The sequence below is a fragment of the Bradysia coprophila genome, chromosome X (genome assembly GCF_014529535.1).
Source record: "Bradysia coprophila strain Holo2 chromosome X, BU_Bcop_v1, whole genome shotgun sequence".
Lineage (NCBI taxonomy): Eukaryota > Metazoa > Arthropoda > Insecta > Diptera > Sciaridae > Bradysia > Bradysia coprophila.
Window position 1 is genome coordinate 1,642,811 of NC_050737.1, and position 17,065 is coordinate 1,659,875.

Here is a 17,065-nt window from a genome sequence, read left to right on the forward strand (position 1 = left end):
TTGCTGTGGGAGCGCTATTGTTTCGTTCATAGTTCAAAATATTGTAACAATGTGAAAATGAAATGAATTCGTTTTTTTTTACTATCTTACATGCATGTGTCATGTCACTTCACTTTCAATATCATTTTTGAATAAATTAAGAGGAATGTTGTGTAAAAAGTAAAAAAAAATCACTTTGTCTATATGTATTAATTTTGTGAAACAATAAAAATTGTTTTCAGACATGGAAAATGGTAAGAAAATTTTTATGTCGTTTAATGCGTGACATAAACATATATGCGTTTAGAGAGAGGCGTACGGTACGGGTAATTTCACTGGCACTTAATAAGTTCTACTTAGCGGAACTTAGTGTTCCAAAATTGTTGATAACAAAACAATTTCTTAACAATGGAAATTCGCCAAATTTGAGTGATTTAACGAAATCTTGTTAATTTCGTAAAGTAGGAATGTATATCAAATTAGAAAATAATTTTGCCGTCAGATATCGTTAATAAATTGTTATTATGATGCTAAGACTATCACTTAGTCGACTTATGTCTTGAACGAAAATTGTAAGACTTAGTGACAATTTTGTCATTTTGGCCAATACATTTTTTACATCATGAAGTCATTTCGGTACATTTTTGGCCAAATGAGGAAAAACGTAGCAGACACATGTCCTTTATTTTTCTTTATTTGGTGAAAAATGTGTCATGGTTTCATGTAAAAGTCGATTTAAAGAATGGTCTGACCAAAAATAACTAAGGTCTTACGTTAGTTAGACTCAAATCGGGGCTTATTTTTCTTGTCTGGCAAAATGTCTCGGTGTAAATGTTGTAGCAATAGCAAAATAATTTGTTCCATTTGAAACCACTTATCCGTCTTAAGTTATAAAATTTAGGGGTGTTTTGTTAGTTGAGTTAATAAGTGAATAGAAACGGTAGAGATGAAATTGAACGGATATTGAAATAATCGAATGAAACCGTCGTCAGAGAACATTTAATTACAATCTGTGCTTCAGTCAAAGGAATCGTCTAATGTAAACAAATTATGATAAAAATTATGTTCCCTAGAATTTTACGATATTCCCGAGGAAAACCCAAAGAAATTTCCAAGAATTTTATAAATTCCGCATTTTAGTATGATCAACTTATGTAGATTAAATTAAAAGATTAGAGATATCGCTCGTGTCTTTCTAATCTCATTGATTTATTTCGATGATGTCAAGTCAAAATCATGCTACAATTTTAGCGTTAAATTAATCTATGAATCGAAAACAGTGATCCGATTGAATTCACACAATAAATTATTGTTATTTTCGAATTTACGAAGTTAAAAAATAAAAATAATTTCGGTGAATTTGGTTCTTCATGTGGAAACCATTTCCCCTTTTATCTCAAAAAATATTCTAGGATATGGACGCAACACAACTTGTGACTTGTAATTATTTTTCTTCATATTTTAACAAACTTCTAAAATACTTCAACTTTAACGATCATCAACCATATTTTAGTTTTGAATGAAAAACTCCACTGAAAACAATTTTTTTGGTGTTTATTCCTCACCCAATATTTGTACACTTCTAACAGGCTTTCGGAATTTGTTCGGCGCTATTGTGGTTGTGGCAGCACTAGATGCTACATATTCTGGACTACTTGCTTCTGGCTCGGAACCCTGGGCTTCATTCGGATGCATGGCCAAAAGTAACATTCGATAGAGTAACTCCTCACGCACTTCTGACGGCAAATACTCACCCTGTGGTTGTGACGCCTCGGTATATTCGGGTCGAATAGGATAGTTATTGTCTGGTGCTCCAAAGTACTGTTGGCCGTAAGGTTTCCTTCGCGGAATGCTTCGTTGACCAATGAATGGAATCTGTTGATCAGGAGCGGTTATTTGTTGCGGCTGTTGTTGTTGTTGTTGATACATGTTTTCGTTCTCAGAATATTGACCGTATAATGGAGGAACCGGTTGTTGGTTGTAACCAGAGTATCGAGGATCGTATGGGTTATATAATGGTGGGCGCGGAATTTGTTGATAGCCGAATTGAGAAGGACCATATGGATTGTATCCACCACTATAATACGGATTTACTGGTCCACCAAGTCCTCCGCCAAAACCATTGTAGTTAAAGCGTCCAAACTGCTGATGTCTGACCACCAACAAGTTTAATAATCTTTCAAAATCTCTAGCTGTTAGCGGTCTATCTGGATTATTATAATATTGCGATGGTAATGGTTGTCGGTACGGACTGTAGGGGTTTGGAGAAAATGGTACAGGAATGGACGGTTGTTCATATCCACTTTCGCCACGCTGTTGTTGATAAGGTAGATACTGTCTTCCTCTTTGTGCTTGATACGGATCGTTTGGATCAACTGCAGGAAATTGTGCCGGTGTTGCAGCTGCTGCAGCTCCCTTATGGCCCGAAGCACTTGTTTCGCGTAAATATTGTTCGGCTTCTGGTCTTGGCGTCTCAGTGTACACAGGTCGTTGATATCCTTGTGGATACGGAGGCGGTGGATAAGCTTGCGGTATTGGAAGTCGAAATTGTCGTGGTCCTCCATAGTCAAAATCTGATGTTGGTTGTGATTGACGTAAAAATTCTCTTGGAGCTCTTGGCTGATAGGCAACAACCGGTCGTCTATATACCCTTTTATCGTCTTCTGATGCTTCTTGAACGTCTCGATTAGCAGGAATTTGAACTGGAACAGGTCCTTGCGTTATATAGTTATTTTCGGATGTTGATTCAGTGGTTTGCTCATCATCGTCTGGTTCTGGTCGCCTTCTAGGTGGTTTCGCATAAACTTTTTCTGTTGTGCTGGTAGTCTGTGCATTAATTGCGTTTTGTAATTGAGCAGCTCTAGATCTCGCAGCAAGTACCAACGAAGGGATTCTCGGAGAACTTGTTGTAAACAATGGCCTTGCTGTTCCTGTAACACCACCATAAATATGACTTGAATCATCACCTGCTGATTGACTGTAAATGACTTGCTGCTGAGCCTCGAATTTTTCATCATGATCATCTGCAAGCTGCCTACGCAAATGATTACCGCGTACCGATTTTCGTTCACTAACTTTTTCTTCTTGTGCTTCAAACACTGGTTTTGATGTTGAACTTTCACGATTACTATTGATTTGCACTTTAGACACATGATCCGTAATTTCTAACTTATCCGGCCGAGTTAGCTGTTCCGTTTTGTAAGTGGTCGGCAGTGGCGTTGGTCGGATATTAATATGCGGTTTAAAGGATGGAACTGAAGTAGCATAAACGACTGTGGTCGTTGGTTCTCCTTTGTTATTACGCGGTGTTACGGTGGTGTATTCATTTTGTCGCGTCGAACTAAACTGATGACTGTAAGGCGATCGCTCACTGGAAGACAGTAAAATACGTCGCTTCGGTATCGGTTGAACCACCGATGGTCTGGTTGGCGATGCTGGGGAACTTGTTAAATAGGCTAATGATGGTGGACGACGAGTTGTCGATGCAGCAACGAATCCAGTTTTATTTTGTCTTGGTATATGAACCACTTCCTCCTGATCGGTCGGCTGAGAAGTGGTCGACTTTAGTCCACTGGACTGATTGTTCGCAGTGTACGAAACCCGTTTGATTTCGCCGTTCGCGTCAACGTATCCATAAGTTCCTTTAACATTTCCCAGTACGTCTCTGCTCTCGATTTTAAATGTTCCATCAACGGCCTCGTATCCAACCGTATACGATCCGTCATCATTCATTCGCCTTATTTGCTTGATAATTTCGGACTTTTGAGCGTCTTTGGTTTCGGCATTATCTAAGTCTGATTTATCAATTAGCTCCGACTGTTCAATAGATGGTTGAATTGTAGTTGTTGGCGAGAGACTATTTGTTTGTTTTACTAATCCAAGTGTAAACATCAAACAAATTATCACGATCGTCGATATCTGAAAGCAAAAAATAATGATGTACATCGCTGGATGGGTTCGAGCACTATTGCAACGCGAAAACAACATTCTTGATCGGTCTGATTCGACAATTTAAAGCACAATTAAATTCTTTTGGTTTGGTTTATGATCATCAAGCGACAAATGCTTTTCGGTTGGATCAGAACCGATGTTAAGTATTAACTTGGAAAACGCGCGCACGTGTATTACGAGCAAACGACTTTAATTTACTGAGTCACAGAACCGAATAAACAAAACTTTATAAAATTGAAATGAAAATTATATTCAAATGTACCTTTTGATGAGATTTGGATCCCATCTTGAAAACAAGTGTTCATAACAAGATCACGGGACGAAATAGTTTCAGATTGCAGGTGTCAGATGACTATATAAACTTAAAAAATCTCACATCAAGTCGGCAAATACGTTTCCATATGGCGGGATTTAAAACAATGGGCTTCAAAATCACATCGGTATACGACCTTGCACCTCTTCTGATGCCCTCTCCTACCTCCGACGCTACAGACTTATACCACACACATATTGTGTGTGCAATATCAACGATATCTGTTTGAAAATTGGAATAAAAATTCATTTTTCTTTAAAGTATCCCTACTTGACATAGTCGTGGGAATATTTAAGCTACAAAAAAAGAGGTATTGTGTGCTGCTGTATTTTTCGTATACAATTGTTATGATTGTTTAGGATTTTGTATAAGTTGTTTAGTGCAAAATTATGTGAATTCTTGACGGTGTTTAATAGGTAACAACACATTATACAGTCGTAATCTAAGCCATATGTGAATAACGCATTAAAAGTAAAATATGACTGCGGAATCTATCGGTGTGCCTTTTTCGTTACAATAACATTAAAGTAGATTGGGTGTAGCATATTGGAATTGGCCTCCATTACAATTAAATATCCCTATTTCGTCAAAGAAACCAGAGGTCACAATGGCTGCATACTATTAATTCTGTTCCAACAAAACCTTCGCTTCATTGGACAGTAAACCCTTGATTAACGCCCATTAAGGCCATATAAAGCACTAACCTGGAGTTAAGGTAGATCAAAAGTATAAGAAAAATTGAGCTGTTTCAACCCTAGCCCGCAGTTCGAGAAGTTAAAAAGAGGTTATGCAACAACGTGATATACAGAGCGCTCTCCCCAATGTATATATACACAATCAGGATCTAAAACAGATTTTCTTAAACTAATTTTTACCAGCAGCAATGCTTTTGGTAGTTTTCTTGATCGTGAACGAAATATGTTGATGGTTATTTTGCTCAATTTTTCGATCCAATAAACGTTATCAAAAACACGAAAAAAGGTTTGTGTTGCACGTTTCGTAACTATATCGGGAATCCTGTTTTTTTTTCGGTTTTTGAGATTTTATTTAATTATTCTCAATCATTTTTGTTTATTTATTAGATATAGACCGCTGATGACGTGACAATACAGTTACTTTTTTCGGCTATCATCTGTTATAGATAGCGACTGTAACAATAAACTACATGCTCTGACGACTATCGGTCTCTAATATAGCAAAAAATATATTAAAAAAATGAAGTTCAATCTTTTGAAAATACTTATATCAAACGAAGTAATCGATCCAATAGTAGAACTGCTAAAAGCTTAAAAATCCATATTTAAATTCCGGAAAAAAAAATTTATTTTCTAAACTTAACATTGTTCGACTCTAAGAAATATGTGCATTTTTCAAAGTTTTGGCCGAAATGTTTCCCTTATCCATTACAAATAATCTAGAGCCTTTATAACACGCCACCAATTGATCATTTGTAAGTAAATCCGGCGCTAACGAATCGTAAAGCCTCTTTTTGTCACGCGGTGTTTCAACGGGAACACGCTCGTAGTCATCACAAAGGACTAAATCCCCAGGCACAGCATTCGATGGCGGTTGTAAAATTTCCGTTTGATCATTTGCCTTTGCGCACATAATCATTCCTTCCGATAAATGTCCCCGTAGTTTCGAAGGTTTTAAGTTACAGAGTACAACAACCTGTTGATTTAGTAGTTTATCGGATGGTATCAACTTTGCTAGGCCAGCAACAATCGCTAACACTTCTTCGCCAATATTTACTTTTGTCAAATACAGTGTGTCCGAATCTGGTGCTGGTTTTATGTCCACAATTTTACCAATGCGTAGATCTAAGCGTCCTACATGGTCGACGGCCGGTACAGCTTTCTTTGATTTTTTCGGTTTGAATGTGCAGAATCCGGAATGCAATGATGATTGAACCGAATGAATTTTATTTCCAATTAGCACACAATTTGATGGACGTTTAGCTGGTTCAGTCAGATTAACCGCAACAGTCGATACACACAAGCGGCTTATTTGTGATGTTGTTGTAAATTTAGCCGCATTTCGAATGAATGTCAGAGACAGCATTTTCTTTAAATTTGTTAATTATCCCAGCGACCGGCACAATTCGTTGAAGTACATATATGACGATTGATAATACTTATTGTCCTTCAACTCTTAAATTATGATACACTCTTCGCGTGCGATGGTTATTATGTCATTGAGTTCGAATATGTTTGTCAAACAATAATTCTTTCGTTCGTTCACTTCGATCTATTAATGTCCGAAACGTTTTTCCCTGACTCACTTAAAGTTTGGATTCCTTGTAAAGTTTTTGTTCCTGAAAACTTTTTATGAATCAAATAAGGTAAACGATGTAGTTGCTGACCGTGCAGGTGTACCTGACCAGCTACATTATTTTTCAGTTTTGGAAAATAATTACGAATGAAAATACGCAAATTAACGTTATAATTAATCTTTAGAGCCTAAAGATTAATTTTTTCATGAAAATAATGCGATTATTATGTTTACTTATTTGATAAAACCATAAAATGAAACCAGTGCACCATCTCAGTACAAAGTTGCACAATTCTTAAGAAAATCGTAAGATCGGTGTGGTCTAATTTAAGGCTTTTATTGACAAAAGAATTATTAACGGACAAAGTTTTGGTGTTTTGAGGTAGTAAATAGTTCGACAATTAATATGATTAACATAAATAGCGTCTAAAAGTTAATATTTGATGAATTACATGGTGGTCAAAACATTGTATCAAAAATATGCCATGTTTGTGTAGTTGACCGCACCAAATTCCGTACATTTTTCTTCATGTGACAAATTCACCTTCCATGTGCATTGTTGTGTACAAAATGATGTGATTAAAATTCGTTGATATTTTGTGTTTTTATGCGTTTTTATCATTGAAATTGGTTAATATCAGTGAATTAAGAGTGAAAATGTGTCGAATAATGCGAAATTATTGCGAAAAATTTGAAAAATGTCTTAATTTTGTAGCGGTCAATTACTGCAACAAGACTGGTCAGGACACTCGTTTTTTTGTGGTCAGCTACTGCACCAAAAACAGTGCTTCAGTAAAATTGGTTTTTTACAATAAAAATTAATTAATTGTAAATAGTTCTGATATTCTACGGAATGGGAACAGATCAAATTAAATTCTGACGAAGGAAAAACTTAGCTTCATCCAAATCATCTTGAGATACTGATGACCAAAGTTGAAAAATTGCTTAGCCGGTCAGCTACTACATCGTTTACCTTAATTTACAATGAAATTTATCACTGAAAATGTTCCGACTAGCCAATAGCCAAAACATGATATTTTCTTTGCACTTGCGTTGATAGCCTCTTTAGGAATATTTGTTGGAGTTGGATCGAAAAGCTCGACTAGACAGCTTCCCTTTTCAACTCATTAAATTTTGTACAACAATTTCACAGCATAAGACTTTGAAAGTCGTTAAAAATTGTCAATTGTGATTGTGAAAGTACATTCACCTATAAACACAAAGGGCTAGGGCAAAATGATACATGAATTGCGAAAAAAATCGGTTGCAGTTTCTTCACGCGCTTTTGTAAATTCTTGACGGTGTTTAAATATAGGTAACAACATTACAATCGTAATCCAAGTCATACGTGAACAACGCATTAAAAGTGAGACATGACTGCGAAATCAATCGGTTTGTCTTCTCCGTTGCAATTACATTAGAAAAGATTTTGTATTACAATAGACTATGCCAATCATATTTAACCAATGATGCCATTTTAAAGGTCATCAATAGTGGTGACTTTATCACTATTTTATTGTACCGGAATCATGCACACATTCAAATAAAAGCATTTCCGCCAAAAAAATCATTTTTTAAATTAACGGACAAAAAAATTTCAGTTTTGTGGTGTCACTTACGACTATCTTCACAACAGACATGTCAAGAATTTTGTTTACCTGAATGGCAACATATTTTTGTATGTTTTCTTCACGTTTTACCGACTGAATTAGCACGAAACGTATTGCAGGCAATTTCTAGGCACATAAAATTAAGGAATTGAACACTGAATGGCACAATTCACACCAAATTACTTTTAAAAATGAGATTTTCACAACACCCACAATGTTTGACCAAATTAATTTGTCTTTAAAATTATTTCGGAGAATTTTTCCTAAATTCTGTTTAAGACACTAGCATGAGCACACTCGGAACTATTTTCTGTGCGAAATTGAAACTGAATCACTTTGTTTTACGCGAAATACTACAAATTTTTGACACAAACTTGTTTGAGATTTAAAATTTACTGTCCCGATTTGACATTTCATCAAAACAAAATTCAGTGAATCAGTCAAAACTGGATGAACTGAGTGAACAATACTACTCATACTACTGTAATTGCAAAGTGGCAAACTTAAGACCTTATGTGGAATTTGGGTGGAAAATGGCGCAAATCACATATTTCAGGAATTTATAAAGTGAAAAATCTTTCCGGTTTCAAGTTTTTTCGTCAAAAGACGAGACACGGGTATCTTTATTTTCAATTTTTAGCTGCTTTATGTAAAAAAATTGAGAAAAAAAATCATTTTGGCGTAGTCTATTGGCTTCATTTCGTACAATTAAAATATCTCAAATTTAACAAGAATCCAGAGGTCACATGGTTACATACAATTAATTACCTCGGAATGTACTAAATAGGATAATCAGTTGCTCAAAGAAAATCCTACTCTTTTGAGAACAGTAAAAGCTCTAAGTTACCACTAAGACCCATAAGGTAGAATAAAAATAATCGGAAAATTCAAGATTTATTGTCGAGATGAAAAATTCGTTGACGACAGAGGTTAACACCTGAAGGAAACTATATGGTCAGACATCAACATTATTTAGGTCGTAAACACGACATTATTATACGAACTCCTGCTCCTTAACTTAAAGTAAAATCGTTATTACATTTTTCACTATCCTACATTCGCTAGAAGTCTCCCTATTTTAAAAGTAATGTTATGAAATATTACTATATTTATATAAGAAAATACATTTTCAACGTGATTATAATTTCTGTATAACGGTGTCTGTCGAAGCGTTGGCGTCTGCTTATCAAGCTCAAAATAAATTCGCTAAAGGTCGCTGGAAAATCGCTATTAATAAGCTTCTTCTTATTATTTTACTGCCTTTATATTCACTGCTAGATGCAGGCCCCTCCCAACTCTCTCAATTTTCCGATTTAATGCTATTTGTTGCCACGATGTTCCTGCAATTAGTTTAATGTCATTTAATCGGTACTGCTTTAGTCATCGTTATTCTTGCTTTGTACGTACCCAGCTCAGCTCCATTTCAACGACGATATTCATGTTAAACGCGTGATGATGTATTTTCGTCATGTTCTTATAGACATCTGCTCATTATACTGTATCCTGAGTCAACTCTATATAATTCGTCTAAACCATTTCATATAAACCATAAAACTAATGTTTAACAGAATTGAATGCCTTGCCAAAATCTCCGAATAACCGAGGGGTGACTCACTTCTAGATTAAATGGATTAAATGGTATTAAATGGATTTAATGGATTAAATGGAATAAAAATTGAATTAAATGGATTAAATAGGAAAAAATTTTATTTTACCAAATAAAAGTCTTAAAAATGGTTGATTTTGATTGAACGACGTACTACAACTCATACTATAACGTTAAAAAGCGTAAAATTCCACTTTTAGAAGTTTTTGGTGTAAAGTGGAATAAACGGATTAAATAAATTTAATACCATTTTTACCAAAAAAAAATTTCTATACCTCACGAGTACTTAAACGCCCTGGAGATCGTGCAGATCTAATTTTCGTAATTAGTTTACAAATTTTTTAGGTGGGTAGCCTAATTATTTCGGTAAAACTAAAAATTTTTTTTTGGATTAAATGGATTTAATGGATTAAATGGAAGTGAGTCACCCCTCGCGAATAACGCTATATCGAAAGCTGACCAGATCTAAATTCTGCCTAAAGTTACAGGCCCAATGTTAGGACATATAAGGGAAACAAGAATAGACCGGCTAAAGCCCGGCGAGGTCTTTTTCCTTTTCATAATTCAAATATTAGCAATTGATTTTTCTATCAGTTACGTATCTAACTACCAGTTTCACCTATGTCCAAAGGTTTATTTTGACAAGTTGGATTATGATCCGCACCTTCAGTGATCACTTAGGATCACAATGCACAATCACCAAGTCGTCAAAATAAACATTTGGACACATCTGCATAATATTTATTCTACCACAGGTACTACTCCTACTAAAAGTTAAGTTTCATACTGTGACATACACTCGCGGAATTTCGAAAACCGACACATTTTCTGTTTCGAGGTTTACTGTTTTTTCCTGAATTTTGCATGTGTTTTTATGGCGAAATCAGAAACTCAAGTAAAACTAAGAAACAGAAAATGTGTCGGTTTTCAAAATTCCGTGTGTGTACCTAGCAATTTTCTGCTCACAATGTGTTAAAATTACCAAAATACGAGCCGAAGATCTTGCAGATCCATATAAGAAAGTCATAGATAGTGTGCGCATTTTGTTGATCAATTTGATAAAGGAATACTTCCCGGTTATCCGACCGTATGTATAAATTGAAACGTCTTTAGACAACAACATGAGAGACAACATGTGAACTCTGTCGAATAATTGTATCGAGAAATTTTCTTGGTTGTTAATCGACTAAAAGCAAAATAATCCAGCGTGTAGTTTTTGAGTAAATGAAAAATTAATGATTATTACAGCGGGTTAATATGCAGTTGTATACACAGATATAATTTGACCATATTTTGTCTTTAAGTGGTTTGTTTTTTGTGTGAGAAATCTATTTATTATTGTTTGCTGAACAATACCATACATTTCAGACTCATATATGCCTAATTTAAAATCTTGTTAAATTTGAATAAAATTACGTGAAACTTTTAAAATGGTAAATTTATGTCTTATTTTTGCGTACGTACACACATGGCTTTTGTTTAATTTCAGTCGGAAAAATATGAGAAATCCTTATTTTCGTACTTAATCGTGTATTAAATATGAATTGTAAAGTGCATATAGCTCCACACGTTCACTTATATTATTATAAAATTCTAAAGCTTATATTATACAGAAGGTCATCAGTGATACATTTACCTCTATTCCACTAAATGCTTCAATGGTATAGCCGATTTTTCCTTAACTTAAATGATTGGATGTTGTGGTGGAACAATGTCAGATAAATGAAACTTGATCATTTTCCAAATAATATTAAACAATTATCAATCCCTTTACGGGTCATACTAGACAGTGTCTACAGGGACAAAATGAATCCATTATCTCCCTCTAATGTAATATTGTACAGCAAAGTGAATGGTAAAACTAATTTGAAGGTAAAAATTAACTTCATAATTGGGTGAAAATATGTAAATCAAAAAAAAAGAAAGAAAGGAGAATAGACAGAGAAAACATGTTTTCATACCTAGGACCAAAAAAAGTGCTACTTCGTCATGGCACTTTTTCTCCGTCCAGAATGAAATAGTTACTTGCATCACTTGGATTGAAACCACGAAATTACAGTATACGTGTGAATTCGTATACCGAGAGAATAATTTTTGCATAAGTGTGTATGCATACGAATGCAAAAATTATTCCCGTGGTACACGAATTTACACATATACTATGATTGAGTGGTTTCAATACTGTGATGCACATAATTTAACACTCGTCACACCATGAAATACACAAACAAAAAACCAAATATAATACACACCGTTCGAGGTTGAACTTGAATGTATAGAAGAAGAATGAGAAAAAAACGAATCCGAAAACACGCGATATAAAGCCGAACGAGTTGATCGTTCGATGTGCATCACACTACTCGTTGATACGGAGTGTAAGATCCCCCTTCGTATCAAATTTCTCTCTTTGACGAATAACATAAACAAATTCCACCATTAAGGAAAACATCGCCTGGATCCCTAGAGGTCTGCAAGGTCTGCTGAGAGAGAACTAGAAAAGTGTGGTTTCCGATAACTTTTGACGCGTGGTATTCAGTGTTTTCATGGTTTGGCGAGCGTAAAATACTATTCGTACCACGGACTAAAAGTCTTTTTTAGCGTGTGAGAGGTTTGAATACTATCGTTCGTACTTTTGTTCGTTGCTGAGTTTTCGGATCATTATTGTAAACTATAAAAAAACCTTAACTGAAATGTTCCTCATACGAAATGCGACTGGAATTCAGTGGATCATCTTCCCTTTACAAAATTTAACATAAAAGTGTTTAATCTACTTTTAGAAGACTTTCCGACAAGAAAGTTGGTAAAAAAATAAAAAATGGAGATACTTAACCAATATATTGTATAACTCGATATCGTATCGCATCGCGATAAAATCACATTGCTTTCAAAGGTTAAAGTCATTTTAATATTTTTGGTACTTCAGTACTTAAATACAACGTTGCTTTTTATTCACTAAGTACAAGACTGCTGGGATGTTATAGCTTCATTGGACAGTAGCAATGAAACGTAAATTTTCATAAAGCGTTCACAAAGTTGCAGGAAGTGGCAAAATGTAATGCCTACTTCCGTCAATGGTTTACAGAAATTCTTCTTAAACTACATTTTTAACGTTTCACAGACTGCAAGCATATCACCAGTAGGATTTTCGAATCTCTTACTTCATTTGATAAAAAAAATTTCACTGGAATGTTCATTCGTCTTTTACTAGGCGCAGTGTTTAAATAATTACAAAAATAAAATAAAATTGATATTTGAAAAAAGCACAGAATATGACAAAATTAAGTATACTTCTCATCTCAGTACATCTCAAAATTCAAAATTTATTCACAAAATTTTGTATGATTCAAAATAAAAAAAAAAATCCAAAATCCAGACCACTCTGAAGCTATTATAGGAACCTTGTCAAAACCTTACCCTCATTAATATGTTTATTCTACTGAAAAAAGTCTCAAATCTTGTCCTTGTGGTCGGCCATAACTGGCACCAAACTTCCTCACTGTTCATTCAAATCAGATTATAAGTTCAGCTTTCATTCAAAAACTATAACACTGAAATATGGAAGATTGTTTATTAATAATTAGGACTGTTTAACATAAAATTTAAAATAAAAAGTCTCGAGCCTGACCTCTATTACCTGGCTTCAGATTTCGGAACGATTTAAATCGAGCCAATTCGTTTCAAAGCAATCCACATTTGGTAATTACAAACTTTACTTTCAAGACAGTATACAGTAGAAGATATTTATGCAAATTTATACATAAATGTCGGTTCGTAGATTATCAACATGGGTATAAGAATTCTGAATTTATTTTTTCGGTGTGAATTTTTACCAGTTCATTGTCAATCCACCACACAATATTACTATGCTCAAAAATGTAATTAAGAACAACATGGACTATTGTTTAAAAAAAAATTAAGTGTATGCTTGATTCAGCTGCAACGGAGAGCTGCGAATCACACAGTTTTTCTTAGATAGTCAAAACATTTCGATATATCACAAAGAATAAAATTGCGTAATTCGGAGTGCCTTTGAATTTGAAATGAGCTAATTTAATGAAGTATTAAACATTTGTGAATTTGTGGCAAACATTAATTGTTTTAAATGTAATATGAGAGTACTAATTAAGACAGACCGAATTTGTTAATTCAGAAAATTTCGTTTCGAGGTTAATTAAATTTTGTGCATACATTTTCGGCCTCTTTCTTTAACAATTTTAATTGGTGTTATTAGGTGTGATACACATTTTGTGTACTTTAGTGCAATCGAAAATATTGACGAGTTGGTGTTTAGTAACAACAATGAATTGATTAATACTACAAAGTGGGTTGACACAACGTGGTATACACCATGAACAAACAGAATAAACAAACCTGTTATGGACGGGCTACCATATGTTATCGAAAGCGACTGCAGGAATAAATCACAGGATCTGAGATTAGTGTGGTCTTATATGTCTAATTGCAGCAGCTATCCATGTTACTTCTTAAAATTTTACAAAATTTAATGGAACTCTACCACAGAACAACAAAAGAATTCCGATGAAACACTCGTGAATTTTATAAAATTCCCAAAAGTAATTTGGATAGCTGCTGGAATTAGCCATATATAGCAAAAATCAAGTTCAAGCAAATGAAGTAAAAGATTTGCAATTAATCTGTTGATCGGTATTTAGATCAAATGAAGTAATAGATCCAATAGAAAAACTGCCGTATTTGATGTATTTGCCGTCTATGAATGGTTAAAATTCGTATTTACTTATTCTGAAAAATAATTTTTTATTTCCTAAACTTTACATTGTCCGATTCTAAGAAATGTGTGCATTTTTCAATGATTTAACTAAAATTTTTCCTTTATCCATTACGAACAAGCTAGAGCCTTTGTAACACGCCACCAATCGATCATTTATAAGTAAATCCGGTGCTAAGGAATCGTAAAGCCTCTGTTTGGTGCGGGGTGTTTCAACGGGAACACGTTCGTAGCCCTCGCAATAGACTAAGTCTCCTGGCACAGCATTCGGTGGAGGTTGTAAAAGTTCCGTTCGATCATTAGACTTAGCACACATAATCATTCCTTCGGTTACTTGACCCCGTAGTGTCGATGATATGTTACACAATACAACAACATGTTTATGTAGTAGCTGATCGGATGGTATCACCTTTGCCAGAGCAGCAACAATCGATAAAACTTTTTCGCCAATGTTTACTTTCGTCATGTATAATAAGTCCGTATCTGGTACCCGTACTATGTCGACAACTTTACCAATTCGTAGATCCAAACGTCCGACATGATCGACTCCCGGGATATATTTCTTAGTCTTCTTCTTTTTAAATTTCAGATAAAACGGTTCGTACTGGCGAGATTTAGTGGAACATCCAGATGATGATTGAACCGAAGGATTTTTTTTTTCAAGCAACACACGGTTTGATGAACATTCAGTCAGATTTACCGCAACAGTCGACACACGGCTTATTGGTAACGCAACTTTAGAAAGCCTTCGAAGTAATGCTAAACAAACCATTTTCTTTACATTTATTTGTTAATCCTGCAGTCTACACAGATTTGTTGAAGTATACGCTTGACAAATAATATTTTCCTTTTTAAATTCTCTCGTCAATTCTTGAGTTTCGATATTGTTATGTCAAACAATATTTTCTTCATTCGTTCACTTCTCACTTTGCTCTATTGTGTCCGAAAATGTTTTCCTTTTTTCATTTAAATTGGATTTCGTGTAAATTATGTATTGCTCATATTTACAGATATTGTCCCTCGAGTCGCGCAATAAAGATTACGTCCTTGTTTAGATTTTTCTCAAACAGCAACAACTGTTAGTAGGGTGAGTTGTTTCAACGCTTATGTTCATGAAGTAATAACTCATTTCCAGTGGATGCAATGAATAAAACCTTTTTTTTTTCAATTAAATGTATCAAAGAAGATTATTTGCAATTCTAAAGTGTGAATAAATTTGGGGAAAACTTTTACAAGTTATTAAGTTGTGCTGGCGCAAGAAAAGCGATATGTGATACCATACAGCCTGTAAATATTTTTCATAAGAAGAATGAGCACCAGCTGGATCTGCTAACACACACTTATTGTATGATAAACAATCAAAACACATTCTTAACAATATGTTTACTTCATTCATACGTGTTATGTGCGCGTAGATGACGTTAACGTAGAAATGCACTGTGTGTAGGTTGTCCTTGTTTGTACACCAGCTGGTGATATTCAGCTGGTGCTCATTCTGCATATGAGAAACTTTTTGCAATTGTAAGAAAATTCAGGATTGATGAATATAAACCGTATATGTGGTGAGTATTACAACTTTGTAAGTATGCGTGGTGTTAACACGGTTAATACACACATACAGATATGACACGAGCCCATAGTCTTTTACTTGCTGTATGACCAATCCACACCATTAGTCGTATAAATTTATACGTCGAAGAGAGCTTTTTTCCAAGGCTGTATACTTTGGGGAGGTCACGCAGATGCAGATACGTGGGTTACACACCACGTTTCATACAAAAAATTCACCACGCTATACAAATTCAATTTTGGTGAATTTGTTTGTATGGAAAAGTGTGTTCCCGCGTATCTAATAAAATGGCGATCTGCGTGACCTGACCTATGCAGATACGCGGGTTACACATCACGTTTCATACAAAAAATTCACCACGCCATACAAATTCAATTTTGGTGAATTTGTTTGTATGGAAAAGGTGTGTTCCCGCGTATCTAATAAAATGGCGATCTGCGTGACCTCCCCAAAGTATACAGCCTTGCTTTTTTCTCCTTTGATGTGACCTGTCAGTTTTTTCATTTAAACTAAAATTGAGATATCTTTGCTGTTTTAACTGGTTTTTCATATTTTTTTGGACCAAAATGTTTTAAAATGTGTTTGGAATCGATTGGCATTAACAGATTGTATGGATTTTTTTTTTTTCTGTTTTGTTTGTTAATGCTAATCGATTCCAAGCACATTTTAAAACATTTTGGTCTAAAAAATATGAAAAACCACTATAACAGCTAAGATATGTCAATTTTAGTTTTCATTTCCATACCAAATGAAAAAACAAGTATAAAATAAAAATGAGAAAAAAGCTCAATTTGACATAAGCGAATTCGCCACTAATTGCGTGGATTCACTAAAGAAAAGGTATGATGTCTCAAATAACCAAAATACATCGAAAACTTTCTCGTATTAATTTTCGATCAAAATGCACTGAAAATCCTTATCCTAGTTCAGTTAGATGATCCAACAATAAGTCCTGAGATCCTTGGTTTGTTGTCTAGCCACAAGGAAGTAATTTGGGTATTTTTGATAGGACAGTCGT

At 34.6% G+C, this 17,065-nt stretch overlaps 2 protein-coding genes across 2 annotated transcripts; both read right to left on the reverse strand.

Moving 5' to 3' along the window:
- Window positions 1-1,515: 1,515 nt before the first annotated feature.
- LOC119081828 lies at window positions 1,516-4,387 on the reverse strand. Its single transcript, XM_037191069.1, has 2 exons — window positions 4,193-4,387; window positions 1,516-3,897 (listed from the first exon to the last, which is right to left on the reverse strand). The coding sequence occupies exons 1-2, from the start codon at window positions 4,214-4,216 to the stop codon at window positions 1,534-1,536; spliced, it is 2,388 nt and encodes a 795-aa protein (XP_037046964.1). The 5' UTR covers window positions 4,217-4,387; the 3' UTR covers window positions 1,516-1,533.
- A 1,206-nt stretch (window positions 4,388-5,593) lies between these two features.
- LOC119085661 (aminoacyl tRNA synthase complex-interacting multifunctional protein 1-like) lies at window positions 5,594-6,304 on the reverse strand. The gene has a single exon (XM_037196109.1). It carries the CDS (start codon window positions 6,302-6,304, stop codon window positions 5,594-5,596), a length of 711 nt encoding a protein of 236 aa, XP_037052004.1.
- Between the last annotated feature and the right edge of the window lie 10,761 nt (window positions 6,305-17,065).

What these genes read in the sequence shown, in the direction of transcription:
- LOC119081828 (XM_037191069.1), bottom strand. Translation starts at nt 4,216, where the DNA reads ATGGGATCCAAATCTCATCAAAAG. An exon ending in GATCCAAATCTCATCAAAAG is followed by an intron (nt 3,898 to 4,192) that starts GTACATTTGAAT and finishes TTTTGCTTTCAG; the next exon opens with ATATCGACGATCGTGATAAT.
- LOC119085661 (XM_037196109.1), bottom strand. Translation starts at nt 6,304, where the DNA reads ATGCTGTCTCTGACATTCATTCGAAATGCGGCTAAATTTACAACAACA.